The 25,394-nt window shown below is 39.5% G+C and overlaps 2 protein-coding genes and 1 pseudogene across 2 annotated transcripts; all 3 read left to right on the top strand.

Moving 5' to 3' along the window:
* The first annotated feature begins 451 nt into the window (after nucleotides 1-451).
* On the top strand, nucleotides 452-14,421 carry carnmt1 (carnosine N-methyltransferase 1). The gene is made up of 8 exons (XM_088335347.1): nucleotides 452-624; nucleotides 900-1,095; nucleotides 6,615-6,781; nucleotides 8,029-8,169; nucleotides 8,251-8,429; nucleotides 12,425-12,538; nucleotides 12,859-12,962; nucleotides 13,848-14,421. The coding sequence occupies exons 1-8, from the start codon at nucleotides 488-490 to the stop codon at nucleotides 14,040-14,042; spliced, it is 1,233 nt and encodes a 410-aa protein (XP_088191473.1). The 5' UTR covers nucleotides 452-487; the 3' UTR covers nucleotides 14,043-14,421.
* A 2,415-nt stretch (nucleotides 14,422-16,836) lies between these two features.
* Nucleotides 16,837-16,971, top strand: LOC148364986 (U2 spliceosomal RNA; annotated as a pseudogene).
* A 771-nt stretch (nucleotides 16,972-17,742) lies between these two features.
* On the top strand, nucleotides 17,743-21,566 carry LOC148364985 (uncharacterized). The gene is made up of 2 exons (XM_088335348.1): nucleotides 17,743-18,312; nucleotides 18,831-21,566. The coding sequence occupies exons 1-2, from the start codon at nucleotides 17,962-17,964 to the stop codon at nucleotides 18,987-18,989; spliced, it is 510 nt and encodes a 169-aa protein (XP_088191474.1). The 5' UTR covers nucleotides 17,743-17,961; the 3' UTR covers nucleotides 18,990-21,566.
* The last annotated feature ends 3,828 nt before the right edge of the window (nucleotides 21,567-25,394 follow it).

Raw genomic sequence — 25,394 nt, 5'->3', positions numbered from 1 at the left:
GAAAGAAAGAAAGAAAGAGAATAACAGAATAAGAGAGAGAAATAGAATAGATAGATAGATAGATAGATAGATAGATAGATAGATAGATAGATAGATAGATAGATAGATAGATAGATAGATACTTTGTTCATCCCCGAAGGGAAATTCACATTTCCAGCAGCATCCCTGAGCTGAGAACAATCGAGAACAATCGAAAAGAAACAAACAATTGAATCGAATAACACAAAGAGAAAGAAACAGTGATAGGGAACAAGTGAGAGAGAGAAGAGCGAGGGAAGAAGCAGAGAGAGAGAGAGAGAAAGAGAGAGAGAGAGAGAGAGAGAGAGAGAGAGAGAGAGAGAGAGAGAGAGAGAGAGAGAGAGAGAGAGAGAGAGAGAGAGAGGGAGAGAGATTCCCTATGAACAAAAAGCCGACCCTCTTCATCTACTTTAAAGAGCCGGCTTACGGAGCCGTTTCGTTCGCGAACACATCACTGATCGTCACAAACATGGCGGAAACTAAAAGGGAGACACCGCCAACCGGCGAATCATTTCCAAAAGAAAGAAAAACGTTAACGCCCGAGGAAGAAGCCAAACTAGAAAAACAACACTTTTGGAGGATAGTCGATGCCTTCAGATTTTACAGGTGTTATGTTTTTTTCAAAAAGGAAAAGTAATACGTATAATTGACAGTGCTAAACGTACAGCAAGTGTCACTCCCGGGTCTCCCAACACTTGCGTACAAATTCGTTTGAAAACATCTTTCTGTTCTGTTCAAAACTTTGTATTAAAGGCTACATATTTGTCAACACTGTATACATTCAAACGAACTAATATGTCGTTTATGGATGTTTTGCAACTGTTTGGATGCAAAGGTACCTAAGGCAACAACAATGTGAGTTTATTGTTTGTTCCAATTAGGAGCCACGTACAAGAGCACGTCAACCGAGCGGAGCGTCACTTTTGTAGTCTTCCCCAGCACCACCAACATTTGCTGCCTTCTTTCCTGCCGAACTTGGCCCGAATTCGTCAATGTGCAAACCACAACCATGACGTCCTGCAGGCCATCGTGGAGCACAGCATTCACATGTTTGAGAACATTGAGTATGGAGAGAGGGTAAGCACTCAATAACCGGCGTTGGACACATTACTTTAAAAAACGAATTGGTTATAGTTACTTGTAGTGAGTAACTGAGTTAGTAAGTGAATTACTCTCTAGTAAAAGTAAGTAGTTACAGTGGTACCTCTACTTACAAATTTAATTCGTTCCAAGAGTAGCTTCGTAACCTGAAAACTCGTAAGTAGAGACACATTTTGAATGTAAATGCACTAATCCCTCCCCAAGCACAGTATATGTTTTTAATAAATCATAAAAGTGCAGTCAGAACATGAAACAAAGCGTGTTAAATTTAGATTACCGCACAATCAACAAAATGTGAGAGGCACATAAAGTAATGGTTAATGGTCTGCATTTATATAAAGCTTTTTCATGTCACTGAAGACCTCTCATAGAGCTTTACAATGTGCTTCACATTTACCCATTCACACACACACAGATCTTGGCAATGACCATGCAAGGCGCTTATCTGCTTATAGGGGGCATTAAAGGTTCAGTGTCTTGCCCAAGGACACGTCAACATTTAAGTAAAAATAAACTAAGATTAAAAGAAATAAGAAAAATATTAATTAACCTTTTTGCCTTGTGGTCCTTGAAAACCTGATCAATTGAAGTCTGCTTTTGCCGGCTTTGGACAATCCGTCGGAAATGCGTGAGGCAGAAGTAGCAACAGCCCTACTTCTCAACACTTTTCTCGGGTAATTCCTTTCCACAAATTTCGAGACTTTGTAAAATTTTTACAAAATGTCTTTAATATGGGCTGATTGAATGATAGTTGCGTCCTCCTCCCGGCTATCTTGTCGTAATACAATGGGAACGTCGACAAAACAGTCAGATAGTTCAGTCAAACTTATTACCCCCTTAACATTCCGAAAGCTTGCAAAGAAGTAAATACGTGTCGTAGACACGTGCGGATGCGGTGTCCGTACGATGTCACTCAAATGCATCGTTCCAAATATCATTCGGAAGGTTAAAGTCTTGGGATTCAAGAAATGCCAACCATTTCTTAGTTTCTATTTTCTTTTTTTCTCGCAACTTTACTTTGCATATGACAATAGGCACTTGGAATTGAGTTTAATTTAAAAATAGACACTCCATTCCATCCATTATCTGCACCGCTTATCACAGAAACATCAAGTTCAGTCTGAAACAAGATACAGGGAAAATATATAGCCGGAGTAGCTCACCGAAGTCGTTGTGTTCAATAATAATGTGCAACCATGGTCCTCTTATATCCGTGAGTGTAGTAAATCCAGGAGAGTAAAATATTTACAAATACAGTACAGAATAGTAAAATACTGTTTTCTCTATGCCGTCAACCCAACATGCTATTCACATTCATCTTTTTCGGCCAATCGCAGGCTTTGTTTTGCCCCTTTAGCCTATGGGAGCCTGTAAATGATAAAAAGGATCCGCCCCCTTTACCTCCGAATAACTTTAGCCAATAGTGATCGATTCAACTGATGATTGACACTTCTTTTTCGGCCAATTGCAGGGTTTGTTTTGCCCCTTTAGCCTATGGGAGCCTGTAAATGATAAAAAGGATCCGCCCCCTTTACCTCCGAATAACTTCAGCCAATAGTGATCGATTCAAATGGTGATTGACACATTGGTTAGCCAATGAAACGCCGCTAAATAAATCCCATTATACACCGCGGACTACTTTGGTTCGGGGTAAAATCTAGTCGGCGGCTGCTACATTAGTTGCAAGACTTTGCGACTTAATATTGATCCATAAATAAGGCGCACTGTATTATAAGGCGCATGGTCAGCTTTTGAAAAAAATAAAGGCTTTTAGGTGTGCCTTATAGTGCGGAAAATACGGTATATATAATATACATATATAGATATATATATATATATATCTACTATCTATCTACCTTGGTCATATCCCTCAAGAGGGGTGACCGACAGCAAGACAAACACATAAAGTAACAAAGAAAATAAAAGGGGGGGAAAAAAAGCAAAAAAAAAAAAAAACACACAAAATTTTTTGGACCATGGCCAACCCAATTGCTCAAACACCCAAACAAGTTAGGCACCTCTGCACCTAAGTTGGTCATGCTTTCGTCCCTCCAGATGAAATGGGACACCAGAAAGCGGCCATGTCACTCTGGTCAGGGTGACACAACACATTATATATATATATATATATATATATATATATATATATATATATATATATATATATATATATATATAAAACAAATTTACTTAACAATTCTTATCAGTTGAATATCAAATGGTTTCAACAACTGACATTTTCAGACTGCATGCATTTATTTTCCAATACGTTTGTCAGGATCAGTCTGGCATATACGCTCAATTTCTCTTTCATAGTGCAATGTACACATAAAATGTACACTGCATGTCATGAAAACTGTATTGGCTTGAATAATACTTGAACCTTACCGGCACGAGTCAGTCTCTTTTAAATGTTCGTGCATGGCCGAGGAACTGCCATGAAACACAGTCTGCTGAGCAAACTTTGAAAGTAGTATTTTTATTTGCCATATCATTATCCATCCTAAAATGCTCCAAAACCTGAGAAATTTAGGTATACAATCCATGAACTTGATGTTCATGCCATCATTTTTGTATGTTACTACTCAAGACAGAGACTCTAATGCGCATGTAGGGATTCCTCACTCTGTTGGAAAAAGAGTCGACAATATAATTAATTGTCAACTATTTATCGATTTTTGTTAACAAAATTAGGGATCAGAATTTTCCGCGGATTTCCGCTGTTTTTGAACCCCAAAGGTCATTCCCGTAAATCGTCTAAATTCGTTGAGAAAATATTTTGGGGGGGTGAGGTATGATACATGACTGTTTCATCACCCCAAGTTAGCAGTTAGAGATCGCGAGAAAAATCGGCAAAAAGAAGCGCAGCGCATTAGATCTATAACACACAACAAATAGATCGACTCCTACCATTGGTCGATAGGTTCGCTGATAACCAATCAGCGGAGCTTTTGTTCAGAGCATTGGCTTTCTCAAACATGGCGCTCCTTCCGGTCTTTTCAAACGGTGAAATGAGTGTTTGAAAAAGTAAATATGAAAATACTAAGAAAAGAAGACGAGGCTTTTGTCTCCGAGATTGATAAAGGAATCAAGAATAAATTTAAGTGGTCATGGCTGGAGAAGACTGTCACAGACTGACATGTATTTTCTTTAAGCATGTTCAGTTTGTGCATTCTATTTTCAAATTAATGATGAATGGTTATTAATGTATATATTTTCATATATATTGTTGATTAATAGCTAAATACAAGGTCCATCTTCATCATCAAAACACAACAACAATGGTGATGGTTGTAACATTGTAATCCCCCAATTGTTTTAAACATCTTGAAACTGAAAAAAATACATGGTTTCTGTTTTGTTGGATTTAATTCATTCTAGTGCAATTTTCACATAGCAAATAAGATAAATGCCGTTGGCTTCGGGTGGGTTTGCCCCCCTGAGCCCCCCACCGGGCTCCGCCCTGGACCTGGCCGGGGCCTGCGGCCCCTGGACCCTGGCTATTTCAGCTGAAAATGAAAATCTCCATTCCGATCCCTGCAAAATTGATGAATCATTGCAGCCCTCTTTTCTACTTTCCAAAATGACATATTTTTTTGGTTTGAACAAATTTATTGACACTAAAAACAGAAAACAATCATGACAATCTCAACAGCAATTAAGCACATTCACAATATTATATTCCAATATGACGTTTTTAACAGCAAACACAAAGTGAGGTTTGAACAAACCTTCTCGAAAATCTTATTAGCAATCAAGCATATTCACAATTTCATTATATAACATCTTTGTTAGTGTCAATAGATCCGTCCAGGCCAAAGTCGATTGTCCTCGGTCTGAACAAATCCACCGACACCAACAGCAGCAAAACAAACACGACAATCTCAACAGCCATCAAGCATATTCACAATTTTTTTACATCTGACAATATGACGTGACGATATGACGTTTTAACATTTTTTCCTGACATTTTCAACATCAATTAAACAATTTCAGAGTTATTTTCTTTTAACAGTAGTTAACCAGCGTGTAAAAGGCAATACTATTGTGCAAGGGCATAGCTCTGCCATCCCACCCTCCCAAGCAGCATTCTTCCAGTCCTTTGTGTGGGTCCTCTCCCTTCTGCGTGGGTCCTCTCCCTTCTGGGTTCCACAACCCAGGCCGTTGTTTCTGCAATAACAACATGAGGTGCAACTTGAATAAATTTGGTTATGACATGTGTTGACTGATATCTTTTTTTTTTGCATTTAAACGTGCTATGACACTTGAGGTTAATTTGGGGCTGGAATTGTTTGGATGGTTTACAAAAGGCAGTATTTAATTCGTATACTCCCTCAGGTCCCCTATTGTACCATTTTGACACACATCAAAATGACATATGGACCAAGTACCAGCCTTCCTGTTTAGCCAGAGTGATTATTTGTTTGTGTTTGCTATATGGCTGCATGATTAACCAAAATGTAATAGAAACTGAGATGTGACGTAGTGCGATTGTGTAATCGCATAACTGTTTTTTTTCCCAAAGATTTATCGACTGCAAACCACCACAAAACTCCCCAGAAGAGGGCACTGGTTTATGTGATTTTCACCTCTTAATAATCCTGTAAAATTCACCTAAAATCTCAATCCAAAAGGTACCCAAAGTAAATGTAATGCTGTTGTTGAAAGGTAACACTTTGAAGTGTTGTCCCCAACTGAAAAAAAATCACTGCAAGTGCTACTAACATGAGCAATCTAATTTGGAGCACACAAAAATAGTAGGCTTTTATTCTTGCTTGATTGTATTTGTAATCACATGCAAGATGGGTGTAGCACGGGCATCTTAGCTGAAAAACAGCTGGGACAAATTCATTGAGCTTTACCTCGTCACAGGTCAAATTTGATCACAATCTTAGTATTTTGCACAATTTTCTAAAAGTATGTCTAGGCGTTTCCAAAAGTGGCCATTTGGAGACTACAAAAACGACCGGTGACTGGTGACATCATACTGACTAGTTTTAGCTTCTCAACAATCTGTCCTCTCGCAAGCGGGTTAAAGCTTGTCACTAGAATTAACTCTTGGATGCAAATTGGGATTAAAAATTAGCCCATGGGTTGTTATTCTTTAATATCTTTGAAAACAAAAAAGTTCTAATATTGTCATATTCCAGGTATTGTTCATAATACAGTACATGTGTATGACATGACCTTAGTATTTTTAGTTTTTTCCCCACTAATTATCGACCCCACTCGTGGAGAATGTATAAACTGGTAGGTCATGCATTTAAAGGTTAAGTACTCACATTAAAAAAACAAAACTAACAAAAGAAAATGCACTTTCCTTTCACAATCGAAAATGGCATTAAAATTGCAATACTCATCTGAAAAATCGCATTTAAGTTTTTTCCAAAGGTCATGCAGCCTTAGTTACCTATGCATTTAAACACTGATATTGATAAGTCACTGAACTTGTCTTCATGGAATGTGAAAGTGAAAATATGTTTTAAATCCCAAAGCAGGAGGATCCCAGGAAGGTGCGCTCCTCAACATTTGACATGGACAAGCTCAAGTCTACCATAAAACAGTTCGTCAGAGACTGGAGCGAATCAGGCCAGGGGGAGCGGGACTCCTGCTACCAGCCTATCATCCAGGAGCTCCAAAAGCACTTTCCAAGTGACAAATAGTAAGAACTTCATTTGTGCCCTTATAAGTTATTGCAAGGATTTATGTACATAAATGGAAAGATACTTTTCCATGTGCCTTATAGTCCATTGTGTCTTATGAAAGATGTACTGTATGACCAAAGATGATTTTTGGGGTGTGCGCCTTATAATCCAGTGCGCGCTATAGTGCGGAAGATATGGTAAATTGCATACGCAATAAGGATCAACAGATATCGGATTTTTCAGGGCTGATACTGATTATTAGTATTCAGAGGAGGCCGATAACTGATATTTGAAGCCGAAATTAATTTGCTATAAAAGCCATAAATCGCATAAGAAACGTATAATAATGCACACTGAAACAGAAAATGTTTGTTATCAGGTAAAATAAAACTTTAATAGCTCTCTGAAGCCTTTGCAGTAATTACAATTTCAACACAACAAACTTGTAAAATCTTTCACTTAAATGAAAATCTAACAGCGCAAGAAATAAAATTAGGCTTAGCAGCAACATGTGTAAAGGTACATAAAAACCTGAATAGTTTATTGATTATTTTTACAATAAGTAAACAAAAAATGTCAATAAAACCAACATAACTTAAATTAATTATAACAAAAGTGCATCAAAATTTCAACAAAGCTCGAAAATTGAAGCGTTTTCGAGCCAGATTGACTAATAGTAACAGCTAACCACTCAGCCTTCCACTTTTGCACGCTTTTATGCAAACAAACACACACACGCTCGATGGACAAACTAATCTTATTAAAAGAGCTAATATATTTGGCTCCACCTGAACGTGCTTTCCTAAAACAAGTTAAGTACAATGTTTACACTTTTAATCACACACGTGCTTTTCTTTATTTTTATTTTTAAAATCTTAATGTTATGAGTGGTCTTGATTCAGCGGCAAGTCAGGACTCAGGAGTTAGCAGTGCTTTCGCTGTTTCCTCTGCTCTAACTTAATTCCTCCTGGTTCAGTGGTGCTGCCCCCGGTCACTTATACAATCAGAAGGTGCTGGGTGGGTAGTGTCCAAGAGGGAGGACAGGGAGGTAGAGAGAGGTTCGGCTGCATCTGAGTAAAGAATCAGCCCGTCGAATAAATTAAAACATCAATACTGATATCAGTCAAATTTCCAACTATCAGCCCGCCCGATAATCTGTCTACCTCTAATACGCAATAACATTAATTAAAATTTCTGTCATAATTCCAGACTTGTAAACCTGTGAGTTTTTTTTCTATGTGATATGTATGTTTTATTATGTCAGTGATGTGTCAAAGGTCAGCGTGCTGGTCCCAGGGGCCGGACTTGGTCGTCTAGCTTGGGAAATAGCTTGCCTGGGATATATTTGCCAGGGTAACGAATGGAGCTTCTTCATGCTTTTTTCGTCCAACTTTGTTCTTAATAGGTATTTTTTTACACAGATGTCAATTATCCATTGTTGATTAATATGTAGAAACTAAATTTTTATCGTTTTTTTTCTGCTCAGGTGTGAAAAGGTGAACTGTCTGACGCTGTACCCCTGGATTCACCAGTTCAGCAACAATAAAAAGTCATCAGATCAGACACGCGCTATCAGATTTCCTGATGTCAACCCTCAGAACCTTCCACAAGATTCTGATTTCTCCATGGTAGCAGGGGACTTCCTAGAAGTTTACACTGATGCAGGTCAGGAAATTAACTTTAATTGGACGTAAGTGTGAATTGTTTGTGTCTCACAACTTGAGGGAAATTGTCAGCACATGCAAAATTGTTGGGTACCGTCAATCGTAAAAAGTGAAATGACCCAAGAAAGACATAAGAAGAACAAAATTAATGGACTTTGAGGAAGTGGTTTTCCTAAACTTAATGATTTAAACGTTTGTTGAAAAATGCAGTCTGGAAACTTAAGAAAGTAAGAAGGGTTTTTTTTTCCCATGGAATGGGGAAAAATACGGCATTTCCTGACAGGTGAACAAGTGAGTCATAGATGGCGGCTGCGCATGGATACATGCTTGCGGCTAGCTCTCCAGCTAATCTTCTATTTATTGCCGTTCTCTTGTCTTTTTTGCTTTCACTTTTGGACACATGTGTGGCCAAAAACACTTACAGTAGGGACGAACTTATTCGGTTGGGTGGGCGTCTAAATTTCGATTTTTCGGGCACTTTTTATACCGCCCATGATATACCGAGCGAACTTCAAAGAGACCCGGCATCCTTGTGGACAGCTATTCCTCTTAATAAACGACGCCGACGGCGCCGTAAAGAAAGGACACAGAAGCGTGGTTGCCGTGCAGGTAGATGTGTGAAGCGTGTGAAGTCCAAGCAGCAAGATGGACGCGAGGATGGACGCGAGGATGTAACTAATTCCACCATTCATTCCTCGCCGGACAACCGACGCTTTAAACTCAGCGCTCACGAGCGGCCACAACGCCGGGAGCTTTTGAAGATCTCGACAAAGACTACAAAGAGTTCAGCTAAGTCAAATGATTCAACAAAGCTGAAATTTGGTCTGTTAAATATTAGATCGCTTGCTCCAAAAGCTTTACTTGTTGATAACATTATTCGTGATTATAAACTTAACTGTATGGGTCTTTGTGAAACGTGGTTACGCCCGGATGAGCACTTAGCGCTAAATTATGCCTCTCCCCCAGACTACGAGAGTAGTCATATAGCACGCACGCTGAAAAGAGGTGGTGGTGTTGCGCTAATCTCTGAAAAATCGCTCAAATTTAATACACGTACCTCTAATAATTACAAAACGTTTGAGGCTCTTGTGATGCGGTCCCCTCAATTGTCAATTGATGTAATAACTATCTATCGTGCACCTGGGCCATACACAACTTTCTTAGACGAATTTGCTGAACTTTTGTCTGAACTAGTAACCTATGCAGACAAAATTATAATTATGGGAGACTTTAACATTCATATGAACTCCCCACACAGTTCACTTACTATTGCGTTTAGTTCTCTAATTGATGCATTTGGTTTTACTCAACTGGTTGACTTGCCAACCCATAAAAATGGGAACACGCTAGACTTGATTCTGACTCGAGGAGTTTTAACCTCAAACATTATGGTTCTACCGTGTACTACTGTTATCTCTGATCATTATTTAGTGACATTTGAGGTGCTAACTAAATGTAGACTTAATAAAGCTGAGGGATTTAGCGGACGCAATATAAGCACTGGCACAGTTTCTGAGCTCTTTGAACTCCTTCCTGGAGCAGTTGCGTCCTTTCCTAAATACAATGGCTCGATTGACTCACTCATGAATGAGTTCAATACCACCCTGACTAGTGTGCTGGATTCAATAGCGCCCATAAAACTAAAATCACGTCCTAAAAGACGCACACCTTGGTTTACTGATGAAACTAGAGCCCTTAAAAAAGAATGCAGGAAATGGGAGAGAAAATGGCGCGCTACCAAGCTTGAGGTTTTCCATCAAACCTGGTGTGACAGCTTGTTAAAGTATAAAGCGGCCCTTGCCTCTGCAAAATCGGCCTACCTTTCGAAGGTGATTGCGTCTCAAAAGAACAACCCCAAAGCCCTTTTTGACACTGTAGCATCGCTTACAAGGCAACAGGCTATCGCAGACAGTTCGACACACTCTCCTCAGGACTTAATGGTCTTCTTCACTAAGAAGATTCAATGCATACAGGAAGAAATTGCAAAAGATATTGTTAGTACCACACGTATTAAAGGACTGAAATTTACAGATGCACGACAGGGTGGCTGCCCTGGGAAAATGGCCGGTTTTAGTGAACTGTCACTTGATGATCTCAAACAAGTGGTGAATGCGGCCAAACCGACAACTTGCCAGTTCGACCCTCTCCCAGGTTCACTTATTAAAAGTCTTTTTAGCGTCCTTGGGCCTTCAGTTCTAAATATTATAAATACATCACTCTCCTCAGGTGTAGTTCCAGCAGCTTTTAAGTCCGCCGTTATTAAACCCACACTGAAACGACCCAACCTTGATCCAGAAATATTAAGTAATTACAGACCTGTGTCAAACCTACCTTTCCTCTCTAAAGTACTCGAAAGAGTAGTGGCACAGCAGCTGAATGCTTTCATATCGGAGAATAACCTTTTTGAATCCATGCAATCAGGATTCAGGGCTAACCACTCTACTGAGACAGCTCTGATCAAGGTAACAAATGATCTCCTAATGTCAATGGATTCTGGCGCTTCATCACTTTTGCTGCTGCTGGATCTTAGTGCTGCTTTTGACACAGTGCGCCACAATATCCTACTAGAACGGTTGGAAAAATGGATTGGTCTCTCAGGAGCCGTCCTCTCGTGGTTCAAATCTTACCTCTCAGATAGGACGCACTGTGTTAAATATGGTGAAACGACATCTGAGCCCTTTAATGTTACCTGCGGTGTTCCGCAGGGTTCAGTGCTCGGCCCCCTACTTTTCAACATTTACATGCTTCCATTAGGTGATATTATTCGCAAGTACAATATCAGCTTCCACTGCTACGCAGACGACACTCAACTATATCTTCCGTTGGAGGAATCTTCCACACTAAACTGTGGAAATTTGGAGGCCTGTCTCACTGAGATAAAAGAGTGGATGTCACTCAATTTCTTGCGTCTTAACTCTGAAAAGACCGAAATGTTAGTCATTGGTCCTTCTAAATGCCGGGACTTATTCGCAAAAACTGCTGTGAACATTGACAAATGTCACATCACACAGAGTGACTCAGTTAAAAATTTAGGTGTCATATTTGACCCTGATCTATCCTTTGAGATGCATGTAAAGCAAATTACTAGAACTGCCTTCTTCCATCTTCGCAACATTGCTAAAATCCGTTCAATACTGTCTCAGTCTGATGCGGAAACAATAATTCATGCATTTGTTACCTCCCGTCTCGATTACTGCAATGCACTACTCTCCGGTCTCCCGAAGTCCAGAATCAAGTCTCTTCAGCTAGTACAAAATGCCGCAGCGAGGCTTTTAACTAGGACAAAAAAGTACGATCACATAACACCGATTATGGCTAACCTGCATTGGCTCCCAGTTAGCCAAAGATGTGACTTCAAAGTTCTCTTAGTATTGTACAAAATCATACATGGACTTGCTCCCTCTTATCTTTTAGATCTGATCTGCCACTATGTCCCGGTCCGAAGCCTACGATCTGAGAGTGCTGGTCTTCTGATGATCCCGAGAGCAAAGAAGTCTTCTGCTGGTTCGAGAGCGTTCTCCATCCGGGCACCGGTGCTGTGGAATGCTCTTCCCCCTGAGATTCGATCTGCAACCTCAGTGGAAATGTTTAAATCTAAACTTAAAACTCACTTCTACTCCATTGCATACGAATAACCTACTCCTTTTGTCGGTTGAAAAATATAGTGTAACAATCTGTGAAGCCCTTTGAGACTCTTCGTGATTTAGGGCTATACAAATAAAAATGACTTGACTTGACTTGACTATTACAGCTAGAAGAATTTATTAATTGCAATAGTTTCCTGATCAGCTCTTGCAACTAAATGTTAAAGGTACAATTGCAATTACAGTTTCATAAGTTTCAAGACATGAAAAAGGAATAATACTCAGTTAATTTACTTTTTTGATTTGTTTATGTGACAACGGATGCATACGGCAATTCCCAGTTTTGGGACAATTTGCGTTTTGCATGATCTACCTTTCAACTAATTCTAAATGGTGTGATTACTTTTGTTAGATTCTTGGGACTGCGTGGCAACTTGCTTCTTTATTGACACGGCTCACAACGTGATACAATATGTGGAAACAATCTGGAAGATTCTTAAACCTGGAGGAATATGGATCAATCTGGGTGAGTCTTCATCAAAGTTTGAAAACAACATAAAGGTACGTTTCACGTAGTCTCCATTCAGGCCTTAAATCAAGTACATTTTTCCCAGCTCTTAGTTGCTCTTCATTCAGATCAAAATTATTGTATGCTATCTATAAAATTAAATTGTGTTTCTGCAATAACAACATGAGGTGCAACTTGAATAAATTTGGTTATGACATGTGTTGACTGATATCTTTTTTTTTTGCATTTAAACGTGCTATGACACTTGAGGTTAATTTGGGGCTGGAATTGTTTGGATGGTTTACAAAAGGCAGTATTTAATTCGTATACTCCCTCAGGTCCCCTATTGTACCATTTTGAGAACATGGCCAATGAGCTCTCAGTGGAACTCAGCTATGAAGACATCAGGGAAGCTATGGTGAAAATAGGCTTCCTCATAGTGGTGAATCTAATAATGGAATAATTCACATTACTCCCTGGGCCTGTCACGATAAAAAAAAAAAATGGAAACCGTATTTTCTGCACTATAATATCTATAACCGTTGTGCTATCTATTCACTTACGAGGATTGATCTGTCGATAACTGTTGCTGATTTCAATCGCAAAACAAGGGGAATCGAACTCGGGTCACAGGGGCACCGACATTATCCCACTAGACCAGTAGTGGTACAGGTGACATACAAAAAGACATTATATGTTATTTCATCATCACACTATTCTTGCTCATGGTGCCAGAAACACTGATATGCATGGTTTATAGTGCACACAAAATTTGTAGTTAAATTTTGATCTGCATTCTAAAAGGAACAAAATAAACTATTTTTATCAGTCTTTCTATTACCGTGAGTAAGAAGAGCGTGATAACATCTAATGCCTTTTTATATGTCAGCTCGAATACAGGTGGTAAAGCGTTAGTGCCTTTACCGCCACATCCGTGTGTGCATTTCCAATCTTTAGCTTCGTATTTTGCAGTTTATATGAGGCGCACCTTGTGGTAAAGGCTACTTTCAAATTTGTGGGCATTATGGAGTTTTTAGGTACACCTTAAAGTCTGAAAAATGGGGTAGTTCTAATTTTTTCTCTATTGAATGCCGTTTATAAAATTGCACCTTTATCATTTTACTACTACTAATGTGTGATATTCAATCATGTCATTTTGTTCTTAATCTGCGTAACGTAAGCAACAATGAAAATTTAAAAAATGGTCAGAGAGACTTTTATGAACGATACGTCAATATTTTCATTATTTTGACAGGCCCATGCCTCTCCGCTCTGTTAGCATATTGAAATTTGTTCATAATATAAAATAACACCCGTTTCCTTGCAGATGGAGAATGAATCTTTGCTTACCACGTATACCGAGAACGAGCGTTCCATGTTAAGATACACTTATGACTGTGTCCTCTTTGTTGCACGAAAACCTGAAAAACTTTGCACAAACACCCAAGCAGAGAATGACCAACACAATTTACCGCCTGCTGCCAAATCCCTACGACAAGACAACAGAGAGAGTTGTAAGTGATTTGGATATTTCTAACTGAGGACTGCAAACTTTACCTAACAAAGACTTTCATGCAAAAAGGATAGAAACGGAAAATGCACACTGAAGACAAAAGTAAACGCAGAAAGACTATTTCAAGTAAGGTTTCTGACTGTGCAGTTTGCATTAACTTTAAAAGAAGGCAAAATGTTTTACAAATGCTTTTGAAATGTGCAACCTTGTGAGGAAAATCAAGTTCAGGGGCCGGTTTTTGCTTATTAAATTATTTTTCAAATTCTGCTTGCCAACTGCAATAACAGTGGATAGGAGTGTATTTCAACAGTCCCGGTTTTGAAGTCTGCTGCTGTGGACGAGTATACACACTGATTTTTTTTTTAATAAAATATTTTTACAATAACAATTTGATGGATTGGTGACCACAATTTTTTCTTCACAAATGAACACACAATGATTGCATGCAAGTGATATTTTATTTAGTCCGTGTTAGCCTTATATTGTCCTTCCATGTTGTAATGGTTTGTGCAGCCCTTTGAGCGATTGTGACATGAGAATGACTTTTTTCCTGGTCATTTGAAATTATTTTACCTTTGTGATTAGGTTTACAATGTAAATGTTCCTCGAAGGCATTTTTTTTTTTTTAATTATAATTTATTTCCCACATGACAATGACCATGTGTATGTTCACATGTGACTCTTTTTAGCTCTATTGGCTCTCTGGAGCATTTTCAAAAATATTTTAAAATGGGAAAAGATGGAGGAAGGAAATAGATTTGTCGTTTCTATATGGTTTATGTAGGGCCACTATAAACATAGTTTTCTAAAGCTGTAAAAATGTTTACAATAGATATTGGGTATAAAAATTTCTAGTTTTCACACACACGTGTGTATGTGTAATTGTTCAAAATAATAGCAGTGCAATGTGACTTACGAAAATATATCAGGTTTTAGTATATGTATTTTTTGTTACATGCCAAACAAGTTACCAGTAGGTGCAGTACATTCTTAGAAAACTAACAAGATGTAGCATTCATAATGGGCACGCTCCAAAGGCCGATTGGGCAAATAGTTCAAAGGGGTGTGTTAAAAAAAATGTGTCTGCTGTTGATTGTACAAACTCAAAACTAGTTTGTTTCTCCAAAAAAGGTAGGATTTAGCAATCCTATTATATCAAATCAAATTTATTTGTAAAGCACTTTTTAAGCAAATAATTGACACCTAAAGTGCTGTATAAAACGGCAAACAACAAGACCGAAAAATCCCCACTAATAACTGGTGTAATGGGATTCCTCCCCCTGGACCTTGTAAGCACCCGTGCTGCTGAGTTTTGTAATACAGTAACTGCAAGCTAGCAATACTCTTTTTGGCAATACTAGAGAGCAGTGTATTACAATAATCTAAACGAGAATATATAGAAGAATGCATTGGTACTTGCGTGTTTGCCTAACAGAGAAATGGGCGGACTTTGGCCATATTCTCGAGATGATAAAAAAAACATTTTAGTTAAGTTTTTGATATGTGGAACAAAATTGAGCTCACATTTGAATGACCACAGTTTATTTTAATTTTGTGGCATCAATTCAACCAACTTGTGGCACCTTTTAGTTGTTATTCCACTCCATGATTGCTTAACATTTCCCAATTCATTTCTTGGTGTTGCTTCACAAACAGCATTTTTGACGTCACCCCACAAGTTGTCGATTGGATTGCGATCTGAGAATTGGAATGGCCACTCCATATTCCGAAACATAAATTTTATTGGTTTCGAACCAAGGCTTTGCTCGTCTTTGGGGTCATTGTCTTGTTTAAAACACCCATTTCAAGGACATGTCCTATTCAGCATAAGGCAACATCAAGTCTTCAAGTATCTTGACATACACAAACTGATCCATAATCCCCGGTATAGGAAAAATGGGCCCAACACCAGAGAAGAAACACTCCCAGACCATGATACTTGCACCACCATGCTTCACCTTTTTCAATGTGTACTGCGGGTTGATTTCTAAGCCTATCAACAATTAATTTATAAAATGTGATTGGTTAAACGCATGAATACGAAAGCACAAATCTGGAAGCAGTGCAAACAGGGAGAAGCAATGAAAGGAAGCTGGCAGACAATTTGGATTTTTTAATATGTATTTATGGACAAAATATGATTAACATAACATTAATATTTTTTAGGCCAGCAGATAAGGCGGTCCACCACTGGTTAAATTTCAAATCCAAAAAGCACTGATTAACACTATTTAGTCTGCGCTGCAGAGTAGTTGAGTGGTAATGTAATTTCAAGTTGTCATGTCGAAAAATACGTTATTGGTGCTAAATAACCCTTTGTCTCAATATAAATGAAAAATAGTGGTCCAATATGGATGCCAAAACGCACATGCGAACAATATGATTGGCTAGACTTTGATGCCTTTACCACCGATATGTACAGAAGACTAGGGCGCGTGCCTACTGAGAGTTAAAGCTAGTCGGATCTAAAATCAGAATGTTCTAGTACTACTGCTACTTGGCTTTGCGCAAAGCTATCAGTTTGGCGAGAAAATAACATTTTAAAACGGTCGCCTTTCAGGGTTTTTAGAACCGTTTTATAGTTTTAACCGTTTATGTGGCAAGTGACTGTAACCCTGTTGTGCTGGATCTGCTGCGTGCACACTTTAGAAAACCCCAATTTTTGTTTCACCTAAAAGAGACGCAAAGGCTTTGAACGTGTAACAATCAGCTCCATGTGTAAGCTTTGATGCTGGGTCCTTAGCTTGGCCTGTTAGCAAGGCTTTGATGCTAGGTCCTTAGCTTGGCCTGCCTAGTTAGGTCCTTAGCTTGGCCTTAGATACTAGGTCCTTAGCTTGGCCTTTTGATTTTTGCATTCCGGAGATGGAATAAGAGCTTGCTCTGTCCACTCCACGCATCGGCCCGGTATTGCAGTACCTCCGGGAACGGTGCATTCGCAATGATCACAACAAGGCTTTAGGGCTAGGACCTTAGCTTAGCCTTTTGGCTGAGAGTAAGTGTCCCGGCTCCTAGGCTTTGTAGCATATAATGAACTGACCGATAACGGATAATGAATAACGAAGATAGATCAATAACCCTTAAAAAACCCCAAAAACCCCCCGCAAAACAATAGACAGTACAATGACGTTGTTTACTAACAGCCCTACATGTCATCAAAACTAGATGAATAACTTATTTTAACCTTGTGTATTTTTCTTTCGGCGAGTATATGGTTATGTATATAGTTATGTGTGTACTGTATATTTATGGTTATTCATTTACCTTGATTTGCAAAATGAAAATGAAAGATTGTTTAAAAAAGTTACATTAGTTGTAGAATGTCATCTTAACACTCGCTTTGAATTGTAAATATTTTTTTCATTGACTTTCATATGGCGTGTTATTGTTTCAAAGCAGTTGTTTGTGTCTTGTACAACGGTTCATTAATTGTTTTAATGAATTGTTAGTGTGTGATTTAAAAAAAAACGCTATCTGTTTTTATATTTTTAGGATTAATTTTCCGTAATAATAGCACGCGTTGACAAAAAAAGATATCCACATGAAAATCTGTTGTAAAATGAGTTATGATTAATTTTCAATGACATGGATTTTGACCCGACCAACACGGCTATGTGGCTGGCCGCTACAGCGCGCTGACGTATCTAGTGCCCTGTATATTTGTGCTAAAAACCCTTCGTCTCAGTATAATTAAAAAAATACTGGTCCAATATGGTTGCCAAATGCACATGCGGATACGTACAACACCAAAAGCTAGACATGGATGTCTTGTCCCTGTTGGGCGGGGCTAAAAAAAAAGGTTACTATGCATTGATTGGTCAAGTACAACTGCGTCGAAATAATCCACTTCCGGAGACGAAGCATTTCGTGAATTTTTTTTAAATTTATTACAGCCGTTATTACACTGAATAAATTTTCGAAATTTTATATCATGGCAAAGAGAAACGCTGATGATATTTTACTTCGTCATTCACCCGCTAAGAGAAAGTTTCGGTCTCTGTGTCGCGTTTTTGAGGTGCAGCTGGAGAGCATGGCTGCCTACGGAGGTGTGAGTCCATCGTGCACGCTTGCATCAAGTGATCATTGCAGAAAAAGGCGACGAAGTTTTGAACAACCAAACGTGTCACAAAAAGAAGTGCCGCTGGATCTCAAGGCTTCAAACCCTGACGCACTCAAGGAACGACTGTCTCGCGCGCAAATATGCGACCCCAATGCGGCTAGCAAACGACGCAGAGAGGATTCTGCTGAATCAGGAATCCCTGCTGCTAAGATTTACAAGCAAGTAAGTTAGCCAAAAAGTTTAAAATGATTGTATTCGTGTTGATTGAATCTCAATTTGATGGAAGGCTAGCATCGCCGGTACCACTAGATGTCACCCTTTGCCCAACAAACCATTAACTGCACCGCATATCCTCAGAAGGGTTGCGCGAGTGCAGGAGCCCAACCAAGCCGTCTTCGGGCAGTGGGCAGCCTGAACTGGTTGCCGGCCGGCTAGTCACAGGGCACTCAACTAACTCGCTCATTCACACTTAGGGACAATTTGGATTCGGCCAATTAACCTGACATGCAGGTTTTTGGAATGTGGGAGGACACCCACCCAAACACGGGGAGAACGTGCGAACCCCGCACAGGAAGGCTGGTAGCTGGATTTGATCCCATGACCTCGGAACTGTGTTGCAGACACGTTTACCACTCAGCCCACATTTTGCCCATTCTATAAATATTCCTCACTTTTCACAGGTGTGCAGAATTACTATTTATATTTTATTTGCGCTCCCGATTTTGCTTTTCTATTTTCAGGCAGACGCAGATTCTGAAGACTGCATTTACAACTCTTTTCAGTACTGGAGGATCCCTTTGCCTGAACTTGACCTTTCACTTTTGGATCAATCGACTGAACATTCCAAAATCAAAAACAATTCAGTTATTCGAAACACTTCGGAAGAAATGGAGACTTGAAAATGTAGCGCTTTAAGTGGCGAATTTATTTTGGAAATATGGTGTCATTTTGGTGACCGGAATGCAAAAGGATATAGTTGTGTGGTATCAATTTCACCCCTGAATCTGCATATATTTTAGTGGGAAGCTGAGTAGTCATCTATGCTCTTTGACATCACAATGTAAGAATGTTTACTACGTAAGTAAAATATTTCTGGGTCTGAATAGCAACCCCTTTAGTGACATTCTTGGATTTTACCCCGAAATGACTTTTGTGTACAGTAGGTGCACTATTTTGTACATTAATTTTGTTACCTGTGGCAAATCAGTTGCAGTTTACAGATTCATCTAGCTACAGTTAACTGAAATAAATCTAGGATGACTACTGTATAGTTAATCATAATTATAAAAAACTGGTCGTCATGCTACTCTGCATTGTAACTCTAAAACAATATTAACATTCTAGAAGGTAAGCAAACAAATTCCAGCCAGTTTGGAATGTTGATGATTCAAAACCTATAACAGGGCATCACTTCCACTTGAAGGATCATCAGACACACCTCTATCTGCAAAAAATGTTTTTGGGGGAGTATTTCCCTTGCTGTCATGTAAGTTTAAGATCAGGAGATGTTGTAATGGTGATCTCTGCATTCTTTTGAGACTTTTTGTGATTAAGGGCTATACAAATCTGTGACTTCAATAGGTATGGCGTGAATGAGAATACTTTCTTTTCCATCTTTGTGCATGAGCAGGTCAAGCCGAAAAGGATGAAAGGCAAGACTGCAAAGCCAACTGATCACTGGGACATTCAAAATAAAAGGATGAATGCAAATATTTACCATGGACAGAGTTGTTTTCTAGTGCAGTGTCTACCAGTGCTTCAGTGACCTGCTGTGTAAATTCGTGGTGAGGCTCAGTCAGATTTACAAATAATTGAACCTACATCATATTCATTTTTTCATAAGCAGAGAGTAATTTATAGACTTGCTTAGAAATAATGTTTTATTGTCTTACCTTGACATATAAATATAATCTATGCAGTGGTCCTTTTGAATAAAATCATCATTAGATAGGTACACCTCCATTACGGATTAAAAAAAAGTTCACCCAACAAGAAAAACATACTTGATTGCTTGAATTTGAAATTAAATGTTAATTCTACAGCTAATTCTATTGTTTGAAGATGTGTGTTTATTCATTATTCTTGGTCTCGCTATCGCCCTCTGCCATGAGGTACGAGAATCATGTGCCCCTCTGCAGATGCTCAGCCAACTTATACTTTCCATACTGTTGGTATTAATAATATTCACAACGTGAATATTCAGGGATATAAAAAAAAATCTATAAATGTTGAATTCAAACAAAGAATATAAAACACGGAATGCTTATAACCTGTCAACGTTTTCTTTGTATATCGTTTTTATCGTTTCAAATAATCTATGCCGTACAATATTTCTTAAAATGGAAAACAAAAATTAAAATTTGTTTTAAAACATTTTTTTTTTATACTGTTGGATCAATCTCGTCTTACTCATTGCAGCTCTAACCTGGATTGTCTTTATCAGTGGGCAAAGGACTAAAAAATATGTTGAAAAAATTGTTTATTTGTTAAATAAACTTGTTTACATGAATAACCTTTGTTTTTATACCACATATTCGATCTTGCTGCTAATATGTGCTGCGTTGTGTTTGTAAGGTTTATTATTGCTTTATGAAGGGATTTAGCTGTGTGCGTGCGTGTAATACATTTATTATACAACCCCTAGCAACAAGTATGGAATCGCGAGTCTTGGGCAAGCCCTCACTCAGACATTTTATTCTGTAGAACAAACTCAGATTAGAAATAAATTCTAAAATGCAACTCCTTGGCATTCAGAAACACTAAAAGAAATTAAAACAAACATTTCAACGGTCAGTAAATGTTACTTTTGTTGGTCAAGGGCAGGGAAATTAATGTGGAATCAATCAATTATGAGGAAAAAAAATATGAAACGATAGTCAAGTCATGTTTATTTGTATAGCCCTTTATCACAAGGAGTCTTTAAGGGCTCTACAGACCACAGATTATGGCAAACCACAGACTATTACACTGTCCCCCGTTCTAAAACCTACATGAGGGCAAGGAAAAACTCAAAAACCTCAACATGAGGAAAATGAAGAAACCTTTAAGGGACTGCACATGAGGAAATCCCCCGTCTAGGAAGACCAGGCTGCAACAGATGTTGCAATAACATTTGAAACATATAACTAGTATTTAGTTGCACCACTTTTGGCTTTTATGACAGCTTGTAGTCTCTGAAGCATGGACTTGATAAGTGACAAATGGTACTCTTCACCAGTCTGCTGCCAACTCTCTATGATTGCAGTTGCGAGATTCTCTTTACAAGTTGGAGCATTGGTTTGGACATTTTTTTTTCAGTTTCCACCACAGGTTTTCAATTGGGTTGAGATCTGATAGATAGATAGACAGATACTTTATTCATCCCCGTAGGGAAATGCACACTTCCAGCAGTATCCTTGTGTTGAAAATAAAACAATAATAAAGTAAAAGGAATATACATGAAATACACATTGTAATAAAAATAGCATAATATGCAATGTGGTAGTGTGGTTTTATGTGAGCTTTTACTCCCCCGGGTGGAGTTAAAGAGCCTCATGACATGCGGAAGAAATTATCTCCTCAGCCTGTCCGTGGAACAAGACTATGACAGCAGTCTGTCGCTGAAGCTGCTCTTCCGTTTAGAGACGATGCTTTGTAGTGGATGTGATGAATTGTCCATGATTGACCGCAGCTTTTTCAGTGCCCGTCTCTCAGCTACAGTTGTCAGGCTGTCCTCTATGCCCACAACAGAGCCTGCTTTCCTCACCAGTTTATTAAGACGAGAGGCATCCTTCTTCTTGGCGCTGCCTCCCCAACACGCTGCCGCATAGAAGAGGGCGCTTGCTACAACAGTCTCATGGAACATTTGTAGGAGCTTTTGCAGATGTTGAAGGACGCCAGCCTTCAGAGGAAGTACAGTCGGCTTTGACCTTTCCTGCATAGAGCTTCTGTGTTGGCAGTCCAGTCCATTGTCCAGCTGCACACCCAGGTATTTGTTGGTCTGGACAAATTCTACACATTCTCCTGCCACTCTCGACGGCGCCTATGATCTGGGCTATTTGCAGGCCATGACATTGACTGGATGCGTCTTTCTCCAATGAATGCTTCCATAGTTTTTGCTCTGTAGCATGATGCATTATCATTTTGGGAAATGAGTTGATCCCCATTTTTTTTTCAATTGAAGGAATAAGAAAGCTGTTCAAAATTTCAATGCAAACTTACAGAATTGACCACAGCCATCTCCCGAGTGCCTTTCCCTGACATGCAGCCCCATATCATTAAGGACTGTGGGGATTTTGATGTTTTCGTTTAGGCAGTCCTCTAAATCTCACCGGAACGGCACCAAACAAAAGTTACCGCCTCATCACCTTGTCCAATGCAGATTTGTGCCTCATAACTAAAGAACCCTCATCCAGTCATGCACAGTCCATGATTGCCTCTCCTCAGCCCATTTTAGTCTTGTTCTTTTGTGTTTAAGCTTCAACAATGGTTTTCTTTATGAAAATGCCACTTCCTTTTGTCAGTTTTTGCACAGTTCTGTCAAATACATAGATTCCAATTTCCTCCCGTTTCCTCTTTATTTGTCTTGTCCATTTTCCCTTTTCAAGACATATGTTTGTCCTTGCGCCTACATGTCTTCCTTGGCCTACTAATACGCTGGATTTATCAACCTGTTTTTACTTGGTCCAAATCTTTGATACAGCTGAAAAAGCCCACTTCCTTGGCAACCATACAAGTAGAGTTACCTTCAAGATATGTGACGACCCTGTCTTTGGTCTCAAGACATCTCTCTTGTTGGAGCCATGATTTTTGCCAATCCACTTAGTTCAGAAGCCTTCCAATGTGTGATAACTGCACTGTTTTTAACTGCTGACTAAAGAACAGACTTACTCTGAGCCAGAAGCCCAATTAAGGAAAGGAAATTGACTGGATGTGTCCCTATTTTCTACTCAAAATGCACTGATTCAAAATTTTCATCCCCAGGTTCGAGTGATTCCACATTTATTTACCTGCAGTTGCTTTATAAATGTGACATTTACTGATCATTGAAAGTTTTTTTCTCCTGTATTTTAGTGTTTCTGAATGTCAATATGTTGCACTTTGGAATGACCTTACAATTATTTCATGTTTGCTATCTGAGATTTTTCTACAGAATAAATTGTCTCAGTGAGGGCTTGTCCAAAACTGGTGATTCCATACTTTTTGCTAGGAGTTATAAATATATTAAAAAAAAAAAAAAAAAATCAGGAAAGTTGAGGCACAGCTTTACTTACCTCCCATGGCTGAATGTCACAGTCCTTCGAGTTGTTTGACCGTATGAGCACACTCGTTTGACATTACTTGGCAATTATGTAGCACAAATAAATGTTCTCCACCAACCGAGTTTATTTATTTTCTTGCTGTTTTTTTGTTTGTGAATTGCAGTGAACTTCATTAAAATCTCACAGCTTGGGAAAAACTCTGAGCATTTTTCAAGACTGCATTTCTCTGGGGTATTTTCATGAATATTTCTGTCTTACTTTATAGCAGGGTTCTCAAACTCAATTAAGTTGGGGGCTGCTGAAGCTATGATGCCGGTGTGGCTCAGACAAATGAGGTTTTCCACAAAACTGCGCTGATAGAAACATTCAGCTGTTTCAAAGGGAGTGTTTTATATTTGTTCGGTAGATGGTGCTGTAATCTGTAGTGCAACCAAAAATGAGTTCAAGGAAGACTACAAACTATGGAGTGAGCAAAAAGCACCCTTCCAATTTTTACCCAACTTTTCTGAAAAAGAAAATATGTATATCTGCACCGCTTGTCTTTAGTAGGGTTGTGGGGGTGCCAGAGCCCATCCCAGCTATCTTTGGGCAGTGGGCAGGGGAAAACCCTGAACCGGTTGCCAGCAAGTCGCAGGTCACACAGAGACAGACAACTCACCCGCTCATTTACACCTAGGGACGATTTGGATCGGACAATCGTCCATGTTTTTGGAATGTGGGAGAAACCGGAGTGCCTGTAGGAAACCCACGCAAGCACGAGGAGGTTTGTTCTCATGACCTCAGAACTGTGCAGCACAAGCCATGACCACTGCGCTGTCGAGCTGCCATATATATATATATATATATATATATATAAAGATAATATGTAAAAGGTGGCATCCCAGGGTCCTCTGGATGTCTGGAGCACACAAGCATCATCAGCCAGTTGATCCGCGAGGCCAAGGAAAGTAAAGGAGACTTAACAGTCGTCTGGCTAGACTTGGCCAATGCATATTCCCCACGATCTCATCAACACTGCGATGGAGCATTACATATCCCACAGCACATAAGGGGAGTGATCACCTCCTACTTCAGTGGATTCAAGTTTCGGTTCCAAACCACCCAGTTTACCACCTAGTGGCAAGACTTGGAGAAGGGGATCGTCACGGGGTGCACCATCTACCCCATCCTGTTTGTTATGGGGAAGAATTTACTCATCACTGCCGCGGTGAAGGAGACCAAAGGGCCAATGACGAGGTCTGGCATATGTCAACCTCCATTGAGATGCTTTATGGACGACCTCACTATTACAATAGTAACCCATGTGCAAGCAAGATGGATCCTGAAGGCACTTGACGAGGTAGCAACCTAGGCTCGGATGAAATACATGTCTAGAAAGTCAAGAAGCATGGTGATCAGGAGTGGGAAGGTCACAAGCAGGTTCCAACTTCGAATCCAAGGAGAAAACATACCATCAATCAAAGATAACCCAATAAAATGCCTTGGAAAGTGGTACGATTCCTCTCTGGGTGAGTGGGGCAGCGTTCTCAGGACAGTGGAGCAAGCTAACGAGTGACTGCAAAGGATTGAGCGATCAGGACTACCAGGCAAGTTCAAGACTTGGTTGTTCCAGTACGGTCTGCTACCAAGACTGCTGTGGCTGCTAACGATCTATGAAATCTCTATGACGGCGGTCAAAGGAATTGAGAGGAGGGCAAATAAACATCTCCCCAGGTGGTTTGGGATTCCACCAAGCTTCACATCATTAGGGCTTTACATCAGGTTGGGGCAGCTGCAGTTTCCCCTGTCTTCGGTTGTGGAAGAGTTCAAGGTGGCCAAGTGTAGGGCTGTCATGATGCTCAAAGATTCTAGCGACGAGATGGTCGGGGGCGCGGGCGTGATTACAAGATCGGGGCGTAAATGGGCAGCAGACAGCCAAGTACATCAGGCAGAAAGCAGGCTGAGGTTGAAAGATCTCATCGGAAAGTGGGACCTACCAAAGCGAAGGATCACCTGGCCAGAACTCTGGAGGTTGGAACCGTTTCGGATCTCTTTCTTGCTCCGGTCAGTGTACGATACTCTTCC

This window comes from Urocampus carinirostris, chromosome 5 (genome assembly GCF_059441175.1).
Source record: "Urocampus carinirostris isolate Australia breed hairy pipefish chromosome 5, RoL_Ucar_1.0, whole genome shotgun sequence".
Lineage (NCBI taxonomy): Eukaryota > Metazoa > Chordata > Actinopteri > Syngnathiformes > Syngnathidae > Urocampus > Urocampus carinirostris.
This window is presented reverse-complemented; position numbering and strand designations above follow the sequence as displayed.

Coding starts and splice junctions, on each gene's coding strand:
- carnmt1 (XM_088335347.1), top strand. CDS start 488: ATGGCGGAAACTAAAAGGGAGACACCGCCAACCGGCGAATCATTTCCA. Junction 625..899: donor GATGCCTTCAGATTTTACAG/GTGTTATGTTTT, acceptor TGTTCCAATTAG/GAGCCACGTACAAGAGCACG. Junction 8,170..8,250: donor TCCAACTTTGTTCTTAATAG/GTATTTTTTTAC, acceptor TTTTCTGCTCAG/GTGTGAAAAGGTGAACTGTC.
- LOC148364985 (XM_088335348.1), top strand. CDS start 17,962: ATGGCAAAGAGAAACGCTGATGATATTTTACTTCGTCATTCACCCGCT. Junction 18,313..18,830: donor CTGCTAAGATTTACAAGCAA/GTAAGTTAGCCA, acceptor TTCTATTTTCAG/GCAGACGCAGATTCTGAAGA.